Source organism: Rhagoletis pomonella, unplaced genomic scaffold (genome assembly GCF_013731165.1).
Source record: "Rhagoletis pomonella isolate Grant_MI unplaced genomic scaffold, Rhpom_1.0 Rhpom_scaffold_00005, whole genome shotgun sequence".
Classification (NCBI taxonomy): domain Eukaryota; kingdom Metazoa; phylum Arthropoda; class Insecta; order Diptera; family Tephritidae; genus Rhagoletis; species Rhagoletis pomonella.
The window spans coordinates 79855127-79866837 of record NW_023458559.1 but is presented as its reverse complement, the minus strand read 5'-3'; the positions used below and the strand labels follow the sequence as shown (position 1 = coordinate 79866837).

At 36.1% G+C, this 11711-nt stretch overlaps 1 protein-coding gene across 1 annotated transcript; it reads right to left on the bottom strand.

Moving 5' to 3' along the window:
• Window positions 1-433: 433 nt before the first annotated feature.
• LOC118740242 (bestrophin-4-like) lies at window positions 434-3945 on the bottom strand. Its single transcript, XM_036471739.1, has 4 exons — window positions 3767-3945; window positions 2933-3686; window positions 2701-2874; window positions 434-1132 (listed from the first exon to the last, which is right to left on the bottom strand). The coding sequence occupies exons 1-4, from the start codon at window positions 3943-3945 to the stop codon at window positions 434-436; spliced, it is 1806 nt and encodes a 601-aa protein (XP_036327632.1).
• Window positions 3946-11711: the final 7766 nt, after the last annotated feature.

Genomic DNA, 11711 nt, shown 5'->3' with positions numbered 1-11711 from the left:
TTGCATAACAATAGAAACAAAGCAATTTACTTTATTGCTTGTTAATTAACCAATTATTGCTATATTGCATTCAACGTGATCAAATTGCCACTTCAAATGAAGTTGCGTATACGCCGTGGGATGTCCAGTGGGTTGTGCTAACCAGAGACCTAGCCGGTTTTCCTTTATTTATTTCAACCGATTTTTTCTACTAATCAACTGATCCATTAATCGAACCGAAATTTTCCACAAACAGTTCAAACCGCTGAACCGAAGGGACCGGTATACGTTCCTAGTTTGAACAATTCAAACCCAAATTTAAATACATATACCTAACGTGTGCATTTATTTCATAAAATATATAAATACATATTTAAGCATAAAAGAGTTTTTTAAGTTCATAAATATATAACAATTCGAACTAAAATATAAATTCCGCACAAGTCGATGTATTTTATTTTTCTTGCTTGTCTTCATCGTCCCTCTCATTCTTTGTCTCATTATTTGATGCTGCCTTGCTACGGATTGCACTACCGCTACTCTTGATACTCAGTGTATCAGTGCGATGGGCGCTCTGCTGCTGCTCCAGATTTTGTGGAGACACCGAAATAGTTGGTGGGGTGGTTAAATTCAAACCCGAAGCGATCAATGCAGGCAACTGCTCGGCCGTGGCGCTGGTCGCAGTATAAACATTTTGGATAATACGTTGCCGTTGACGCTGCAAGCGCTGGCGCTCACGCTCCTCACGCAGCAAATCAAAATCATCTTTCTTCCTTTCACCCTCTGGCTGTTCGTGTGCGTAGGTGATTGATTTTGCATTAGTTGAAAGTGAGCTCGTCTGATCAACTGGTAGTTGGGAGCTTTTCGACTCTACTACAGCTGTGCGGTCAGACGTGTGTGCTAGACGTGCGGCAGCAGAATATATATTTGTGACTACAAGCCTTTCGTGAAAGGATGTTGAAAGTTGATTTTTTTGCTCGCCAGATGTACCTGAGCTGCTGGAAGGACGTAAACGACTGACAGTGGTTTCTGTATCTTCTTTGCTAACTAAACGTTTCAGTGCAGAGTTGAAGCGCGAAATGCTGCTGTGAAGACTAGAATTGGTGGCCATATTATCGCGCCGCTTCCATACAAAGTGAGCTGCACCATCCGACTGCAATACGGAATAAAGATTGAATAAATTGCTTACTTATGAATTGCGCTATTTTTTATTTCCCTCTCTTTATTAGAGCAGAATATAAATCTCTGAATGCCACTGTTTGTAGCCAGGTATTATCCGGCATCGATTCAATATACTACATATGCATGGTTACCAAAAACCCCATTTACAAGATTATCAAGGTAAACGACTATTTTCGGTGTTGTTACTTAAGTGCTTATGAAACCTAGATGTTGCGACCCGACCGCAGGCCTTCAATGCAGTCTGAACATCGTGTGTAAACCATTCGCTAACCGACCCGTGTGGGTCCTCAATCACGGACGACAGAGATGGAGTTTAAGCGGCGCCACTCCAACTTTTCTTCAGTAGAAGCCTTTGTGTGTAGGTGAAATAGGACGCCTGTGTCTCTCTAATGTGATGGCTGCATAAATATATATCTCTTCAAAACCATTCCGGTAACAGGCTATGTCGCGGGCTTGGGACGTTTTTCAGAGCTGCTTATGATTGCGGCGAAAAAGCAAAACTATATAGATACCTGTGGTATGATACCAGAAATCGTTTACAGGTGTGATTATGGTTATTGCTAGATTGTGGCTCCGCTAACTAGGCCTTTATACAAATCTATCATAGACCAATTGTTCACGATCGAAATACATTACACCCGTTGGAAAAAGTGTGCAAACAGTAAGCTTTAGATCAAGCAGGTCACTGTGAAGCGCTTTCTAAAATGAACACTGGAACTGAATTTTTCTGCTGTTTTTGGGAAGCTACGTAGAATATTCAACTAACATGTCGGCGAAGCGGACCAAGTCCATGGGGTCGCTAACGATTAAATCGATTTGCGTTCAGGAGTGCCAAAGATTCCTACAATCTCTTCGGTTGCAAAGAGTAAATTTTTACCAGCTCCCAAGCCATATTGTTAATATGAAGAAATTGTTCTAGGACCCTTTCTTCCTGAACGTAGACAGCTTAGGGAAAACCCCATAGGATTGGATAGAAAATCAATGTGCTATAAGGACATGTGGGGGTAGGTATGGGTACATTTTTTTAGAATCACAATGGGCATGTCTGGCCTCCAAATGTACTATTATATAAGAGCTTCCCAACCTAAACCACCCCAATTCTTGGAAACAAAAATTGGACCCCAAGAAAAAAAAGATTTTAATAGTGGTATTTTCGACGATATTTAACACATGACCGGGCCAATGGTTATCATCTGTGAGAAGCTTTTTCATAGCATAAATACACTTGGAGGTTCGACACGGACTTCAGCTTGAAAATAAAGTTTCTGTATCATTTAGAAAGTTTCACAGAACAAATATCGCATCCCATCGAAGGCTGCAGCGCATTTATAAGCGGCCGCTCTTACTCAAATTCACAAATTTATGAAAAAAAAGTTTCATAATAACATTAACTGTGGCTGCGAAGAGCGCAATGCTCAACTTTAGGTGCTCACACAGAGCGTTTCTTTTCAGCAGCGACTGCGGATATACTTTAGTAAGGCACGACATATAAAGAATCACGTCTAGGTATACACCACCGTCTGACATGTTTTCTGTTACCTTTCCGACACCTGCGAAATCAGTTGTAGCTTTATGAAAATGCCCCGGATACGGCAGCCCCTCCGGCAATACTTCATCCCAATACTGATCTTTCACTAATTCCGGATGTTCGTGATGCATTTCATCGACAATGAAGTAGGAAACTTGTAAATTTCGATCAATCATCCAATTTACCTAAAATGGTACAAAAAAAATATCAGATTAATGCAATTCCCAAAATTTTTATATCCACCTCAAAATCATCATCATCATCACCAAATGGATTCATGAGTGATTCCGCCACTTTCAGCCAACCCATGTAAAAGAAGAATTGCAGCGTTGTAAAAATGGGCACATAATAGTCTACCCAATGGAAGTGACCATCAGCATCGGCGACCTTCGGTACCCACTGTTGACCGATTAATGCCGCCAAGAAGTATGAGTACACAGCCAGTGTTACCACTTGTGTATAAACCAATGGTATTGGCACCGAATCAAAGTGTAATATAATGGCACACTTATTGCGAAATCCATCCAGTTGATCGAAAATAGTCTTGAGTGCAACATCATCGCGTATACGTCCCTCCTTGCGTGCTCGCGACACAATACTGGCGGCCCACACAAGCGGCACCCAGTGCTTGCGATGCTTCGGTGATTTTTCATCCATAGCGATTAATACATCCTTCTCATTGTCCGTCAGCAGACCGGCATCCACTAGTGATTGCATTGTTGGAAAACGTTTCTTTACACTTGGCGCCACCATTGTAAAAATCATGGTGAGGCAGAGACAGACATAGCGCATTACGGTGCGACGCATTATGCGGCCACGTTCATCTTGGCCCACGAAGAGTGTGCTTACATAAACGGCGAGGGGATCGGGCCACGGAACGGTGATGTATTGAGTCCACCAGCGTTGCATGACGACAGCTATATAAAAGCCGAGCACAAACGAGAGCGGAATGAGCGTACTCGAGCTGTGGCAGTAGTGGACGAGGAGCTGAAAGATGCTGAAAATTTAATATTATTTCAGTATTCCTATATTTCTCGTTTTATATTTATGTATGTCATTATGTAGTTCTCATTTTACCGTTGTTGTTCTGGTCCCATCACAAAACGATATACTATGCCGAAGGAATAATAGATTACCAAGAACACAGCTAAATCGATCCAAATAATTTTATAAATGCTGCCCCGCCATCGTGCCAAGAGCTTAAGGAAGCAATTAAAATTACTAGTGGCCACTTGAGCTTGATATGATACCGTCATTTCTGCTGATATTTAATTCCTCGTATTTCATGCAATTATTTACGTAATTGAAAGTTCTTCTTTTCATTATTTCTTTTTGACAGTAAAATTTTCTATGGAACCATCATATGCTGCGGAATTCAGTTCAATTATCGATTATTTTGGAGAAATCCAAATGAGTGGATTATAAAAATTTTCATATTAAAAAATTTTAGAAAATTATAATGCAGCCTTTGTGCCTGAGTGGTTAGATGTGCGTGCTACCTTTCGACCTTGGTCCAATCCCTGGTCCGGCCTCCGAGTGTATTTCTGCCACGAAAAAGCTTCTCATAAAAACCATTTGCCGTTCCGAAGCGGCGTAAAACTGTAGGTACCTCCTGGTGCAGGTAAGCTCTGTGATAAATGCCATCTTACCGACAAGCTTTACTAGTATGTCCGTTAGGCACTGCACCTCTCACCAAAAAGTCAGCAAGACAATGATGGATTTATACCCAAGCACTGAAGTTATACTTTGCCAGCCCTTTCTACGTTCAATTTATCTTTTTTTCAGTACTCGCCACAAATTTGCGTAATTTCTAATTTACCACCGATTTGCAATGTTGCCATTCACACTAATATAAACACTTACAAATTTGTCATTGCGCCACAAATTAGCATGATACTACTCAACTGTAGTTAGAAAGAAACCCAGTTTGATAGTCGCTGACAAGTTCCCTTTCAAATGCCCTTTAAAATTTGCATAAGACTAGCGCGCACACACACACACACACACACACACACACCAAAATATGCATACACACACAAACACGCAGCCCCAATCCGTTAGTTGTCACATTTTACAGCCGCATTGCGGACGTTATAGCTGCGTCTTGCTGCGACGACTTCCCGTCCCGTTCGTAGCCAGCAATGGACATTTAAAATGTTTCTTTTGTTTTACTTTTGTGTAAAACCATTGCGTTGAAGTTATGCAAACAAGTAGGTAATTTCTTTTGTCACATTTTACGACTTTCCAGCATCATCACTTTATGCGATTTTTAGGCAACATTTCCATTTCTATTTCACTGTGTCAACACAAAATTTTATGTAAAGTAAATTTTATGCTGATAGTTTTCATACTACATATTTTATTAGCATACGCAGGCGTGCGTATGTGTGCGTTCATGTATGAATATACTAATCCTTTAGCGCAATCCCTTGGGTAATCATAAAATTTTGGTTGTTGAATTTAGGTCACACTGACCACAAAGCGCACATTCAGGCGGCAAACCTATTTAGATGTATGTACATGCAATAGTATAAGCGCCCTGCAAATAAAAGCTTTCAATGCTATAAATGTCATTTTTATGTTATACTAACGAAGTTTTACTTTTATAGATATTGTTTTACATGCATTCATTAGCATATCTGCTAATATAATAAATCTGTGAGAAATGGGACGACATCTTTAACACGAACACAAAACATTATACCTACGTTTAAATATAGTATGTACATTAGGGCGGGTCAATTTGTATGGGAAAAATTTTTTCGACAATGGCGTATAGCAGAGAAGAATTCTACATGTAATTCTAAGTGAATTTGCCGCAGAAACCATGGGCCTAAAATCAACTTGCAGTTCGCTAAATTGGTTTCTTAGGATTTACTGTATTGTCGTATAGAAGTGCTTAAATTTTGTACAAGAACATGCTGTAAGGTTTTTTTGATATCAGGAATCCATTTCTGCACTTATCTTTTTCTTAAAATTTCCACCAGAGAACATTGAAAATTTTTACATTTTATTCGAAATCTATTTTCGCAATTTGACAAACTCCAAGTGGATTTTAGACCCAGGGTTTCTTCGCCAAATTTCCTAAGAATGACACGTAGAATCCACCTATGCTATAAGGGCATACTCAAAAAAAAAATGGCCCGCTCTAATGTACATAAATAATTATACATAAATACATATGCTTGTGGGTGCCTACTTATGTTTTGTAGCTTTATGTTTAAAATGTGTTTTTACGTTTTTTGATTTTTATAAGCGTCAGATACAAAAAAAAACACTAATTCTTACAAATATGCAAGAAAAAAATACTCAAGGTCACAGGTCACATAAAATGATTTTTGCAATTCTAAGCCGAAAGAAAAGTTTGCAAAACAAATAATTTTTAAACAAAAAAAAAACGACGTCAATTCTCATATAAAAAGTTAAGAGCACCGTAAATTTTTTCATGATCCAATGATCGGATCTAAACGAAATTAGTATGGGGACCACCTCTGAGGTACTGTAACCACTCTTGTATTTTAAAAACATAATTCTTTAATTGTATTTTGTTCACACCACAACGAATTGCTAAAAATTTCCATTCGATGTTTTCCTATTGGAAATAAAACCGCGTTAATTTAGAATATATATATATAATAAATAAAATAATACTATTTATTTTAAACCAAGTTCGGTCTTAACAGGCACCACCTTTCCGTAAAAAAAAATAATTATAGAAACCGGTTAACGTGGCCCAAAGTTATGGGGTAATATACAAAAAAAAAATCCGACGAATTGCTAACCTCCTCCATTTTTTTAAGTCGGTAAAACAAAAATAGTTTAGACCAAGGCATATCAAACATTTGAGTGTATTTTGTTGTTACTTCTGGTATCTAAAGAGTCAAAAACTATTAAGATTTTTTCTTGTAAATCAAAGTGAGATACAAAATGAAAATGAGGCACTTGAACATCACTTCCTCTGTAAAATATAAGAAATTAGAATAGTTTTTGGGATATAGCCAAATCTATTTTTTTTTCTAGATGTGAAAAAGATGCAAGTGAGTGCTTATTTTTAAAATAGTGAAGCTTAATAAATTTGCTGTTATCTATGCAAACGATATTTTCAAACCAGATTAGTAGTTTACCAGCTAGTTATTGATTTATTAAAAATTTTGTATAATTAAAAATAACTAAAAATGTTAAATTTAGTTTCTATACAAATATCAACATGAAGGAACTTATTTACTTTCGGATTCTCGGAGGTCAAAGAAGGTTATTTTATAAATACAACAAGACCACGGTTATCTAAATTGTTATTAAGTAAAGATGACGGCCTGGTAAGAGGTGCGTATTACCACTCCGTAGGAGCAGGGACCTACGATGGAAAACATGTTATCAACGATAGGGCGAATAATTTGCGAATTTTAGAAGGAGAGGAACTCAAATCTGCTTCTGGAAATCTGAAAGAAGTTGAAAATGATATAAGCAGCCGGATTCCAACATTTGCTATCGCTAATTTTGATCGGCAAAAAATCTCCAAAAGATTAGCAGGCGCTCCTAACAACACGTAACATCTAGTTACTGTCAGATTTTGCTGATTACATATTGCATGTGTTACTTTTCCATGTTGTATACTTTTAGGCCCCACTGCTTTTCATTTAGAGATTTTTAGCGACAAAAATTTTCCGTAGCGATTGTCAGAACACTATAAAAGTATTTACTATCATGTCAAAAAATAAATTATAGCAGTAAAGATATCGTTTAAAAGGAATAAGAAGTTCCCTAACTTGATTTGATTTAACTTCTTGTGTGCCACCAACTATTACTTTAGTAAGTTTTGTTATGTGGTACTTGAGATTATATGAAATTTTTGCACATGCAGCTTTGCAAATATGTATTTGTATATTAATTGGAAGTGTAGCATACCTTTAGGCAATAAGTATTGTTGTTACAACCCAAGTTAACAAAAACGAGGTGAGAAGCATTAGCATATGTACAACCATAGATTAATTGACACCATCTACTTTTCATGTCAAAGAATACCTCATAGGTTTTTCAGTCTTCCTAGCTTTTAAAATCTAAATTAGAAAAAATATCTGCTTGAACATGTGCTCCTAATTATACAATTTCTTTACTAATACTTTAAGAACAAAATGAATTCCAAGCCGTGCCATTATTTTCTACCTTCAAGTTATTGCATGACCTTCTAACTTTCTTACAAATCGAAATGTTTACAAAGATATGTATTTGTAGCGAAGCAACAACAACGAAATTTCAAAATTGCCGCACTAGCAACAAGAACATGTCGATCTTGAGTCTGAATCGTATCGGATACTTTGTTGCCCCGCAGCAACTTAGCTTTTATTTGCCAACTTGAAATCTGCTACTTTTGAGCGTCATCCGGTTGTCTGTGCTATGTCAATATACCCTCACGCAAACCGACACTGGAATCACCACATTCGCTAGAATTCGCTTTCATTTGTGTGGGACGGACGACCCGACCCGGAGGCTAATAACAGTAATTGACAGTGATGCCAATTTGAACTTTACAACAAACATCCCACGCAGACAATTACTAAATACATACACACATACACATAAATACAAATATTTGGAGGCAAATTACATACATACATACATACATACATACATATTTTTCATTTGTTCGCCACTCTTCCTCCAAACTTCCCACTTTTGCTTAACAACTGTCAGCGCTGACAGCAAATTTGGCCCAAAAACTGTAATAAGTTGAAACTCATTTTCTTTTGAGAAGCGACAATTGTCTTGAAGCACACAAACTAAACTGACAACGAAGCGGACAATAATTGCGACAGAGACAATGGCGTAGCATTGGCGGCGATAACGGTCGCAAAAGCAGCCAAAATGTTGCGGAGCGCTGGTGCGAAACTTTTGTGCGTTTCCTCCTCTAATTGCTTGACAAAATGAATTTGCATATTAATACCTTGGCGATGGAGTAGAGCAAGCTAGTAAAAAATTAATTTTGTAGTGGAATTGTTAAAAATGAGAAAGAGTTACTTTTGCAGTAGTGGAGGCGGACTAACTGATTCGATGTAGAGTCGTTTTGCTCTATGAAAATATTATTAATACTCATTTGCTATTCTTAAAATATCTAATCTGTCGTTGTTTTGTATTTGACATTTAAGTTTAATTGCCTATTGTTTAATTCAGCCTATTCGCCGGCTGGCCGTTGGGGTGGAACATTGTTTATAAAGCGATGCTAAAATAACAAGCGAAGCTAAGCCAACATAAATCATTGAAGTTTTAAAATTGCTGCAACTCTATAATTCCCATAGATTTGGGCGCGAAATTGCTGACAGCCAGGTGCAGTGGTGGCAAACTTGTGAAAATAGGAGAAAAGTCATATATGGCTTTTATATTTTCTGAGTAGTAAGAATAATAATATGTGTATGCTATGGACAATCCTTCAGCCGTCAATATGATTATTTTATCTTATTACTTTAAACCAGCAATTATTGTATATAAACAGGGTCTCCTAGAAGCACCACGACACACTTGAGAAGAATTTTCGAAAAATTGTTATTTTTTTAATTAAAAAATCTCGGGCCTTTTCAAGTATTTTCATTAACTGCATGTACAAAAAATACTTAGTATTTTTTTTCTGTAAAATACTTCTAGATAGTTGCTTTGCCATAACCAAATGCAATTTATAAAAAAGATATTAAGGAACCATTATACAATTAGGACTATTTTTGGAGTTTTAACTTTTTTGATATTTTCTTTCTTAAATTTGACTATTTCTGATGAAAAAAAATGTACTGAGCTATAACTGCACATTTCATATAAAAAGTCCCATTTAGTAGAGAAAATTGCCACACTTACTATTTGGAATAAACAAGTTAAAAAGAAGTAAAAGCCGATTTTGTGGCTATTTCGAAAAATTTTAGGAGGTGAGAACTTAACATTAAAAAATATATATACATATGTATATATATATATTTTTTTTTTTTTACCACCCTAATGTATATACATTTATATATCCTATCACATACATTAAATTCCTGCTTGCCTAACTGCCTGTTTAACCGTCTATCTGCACCTTCAAATTTGCGGCCAATTTCAATTAACTTTTCATCTGTATATCGTCTAACCAGCTAAGACCCAGAAAAACCGCAGTGCTTAACTCCAGTAACCTTTCCAAAATACTCGAAAGCCAACATTTCAACGAATTAGAGGCAAATTTACTGTCGATATTACACACATACATATGTATGTATATGTGTATGTATGTATGTATGCACATGTGCTGGCGCAATTGAACAAGTCAAAGGTTATGTTCCATACAGTGTTGCCGTTGCCCTTTTTTAGCCCTTTGGAAAATTTATTCATCCTTCACATGAAAAAGTTGCATATGCTTAATTTTATCTCATTTTTTTTCATTTATGTAAGAGATGAATTTCAAAACTATGAAAGACTCTATGTGTGTGTATAAATTGTTGTTCCTTACGCTTTTACACAAATTATAAAAGGGTTAGGACCGTTAACTTATCTATTAACGATTTAACTATTCTTTAAAATAGCCCTAATATGCTTAATTTGTTAAAGGGCCCATAGACGATAGCTGCAGGCTGGCGCCATCAAGTGTTGGTGCCAGCCGATTGACCGTGTATGTTCTTGCGGTGTGATTGTACCAGCATGCTGGTGTCGTTTATTTTCGAAATTAGCTAATTTTTTAAGTAAAAAGTATTTTACCGGAAATTTCTGCACTATATACTATATGAGTCAAAGCCGTGTTTGAGAAAAATATTTCGATCTTTCCTGGACCCCATTTGTAAAGAAATCAATATTGTACCAGTATGCTGGTATGTTATATGCCTCGAGCCTGATGGTACAATGTCTTGATAGTGCCAGCAAGCTGGTGTCGTCTATGTGCCCGTTTATATCTATATATGTATGTATATGTAAGTAAAAAAATTTAGCTACCATTTTTAGCCACAATGAAATTTTAGGCTCTTTTTAGCCCTTTTTAAAAAGAATTTGGCTACCACTAAAAATTATGTGCGGCAACACTGACACTGGTTCCATATCCATATATTTGTACACAAATGTCTGTATATGGGGCGTTCCATACCGAAATGGACGGAGTACACAATTCATGTGTTTGCTATTTTAAGTTAGTATTACGGGGTGCACTCTAAAATAGTTTGAGTTATGAATTTTTTTTTACACGAAGTTGAGTAAAACGAGTACATTACAAATTTTTTAAATTATTTTTTAGAATTTTTTTTAAGTTTTAAGCAATTGGAAAAGTGGCGTTAATTTTTTTTTTAATTTTCTTTGTAAACGTTTTTACTCCTTTTCGGCCATAAGAAAAAAGTGCGAAAAGCCGTTAGCATAAAAAATATTCATAATCCACTTGGACTTGGACTTGGACTTTATTATACTAAAATTTAATGGGCTACAAATCTGAATACTCAAAAAAATTAAACAAAAAAGGAACAGTCCAGCGCCCTCGTCTTGGTCTGCAGGCTGTATCGGAGATACACCCGCTAAATTTAAACGTAGAATACGTGGTATGGTTAAGAGCATATCCAAGTCAAAAACGAAAGCACAAACTAAGAAAAAAATATCGATAACAAAAGCGATAATAAAATCGATAACAAAATCGATAAAAATATCGATAACAAAATCGTTAACTAAATCGATTACAAAATCGATAAAAAATCGATTACAAAATATATCGAAAAATCGATTACAAAATCGATAACAAAATCGATTCCAAAGTCAATAACAAAATTGATAACAAAATCTATCAAAAAATCCATTACAAAATCGGTAATAAATTCGATAAAAAAATCGATAAAACTATCGATAACAAAAGCGATGGCAATATCGATAGCAAAATCGGTAAAAAAACCGATAAAAATACCGACAACAAAAGCGACAACAATATCTATAGAAAAATCGATAAAAATATTGATGACAAAAGCGACAAAAATATCGATAACAAAAGCGATAACAATATCGATAGCAAAATTGTTAAAACAATCAAGAAAAATATCGA

Coding starts and splice junctions, on each gene's coding strand:
- LOC118740242 (XM_036471739.1), bottom strand. CDS start 3,945: ATGACGGTATCATATCAAGCTCAAGTGGCCACTAGTAATTTTAATTGC. Junction 3,687..3,766: donor ATGGGACCAGAACAACAACG/GTAAAATGAGAA, acceptor TTAAATTTTCAG/CATCTTTCAGCTCCTCGTCC. Junction 2,875..2,932: donor ATGATGATGATGATTTTGAG/GTGGATATAAAA, acceptor GTACCATTTTAG/GTAAATTGGATGATTGATCG.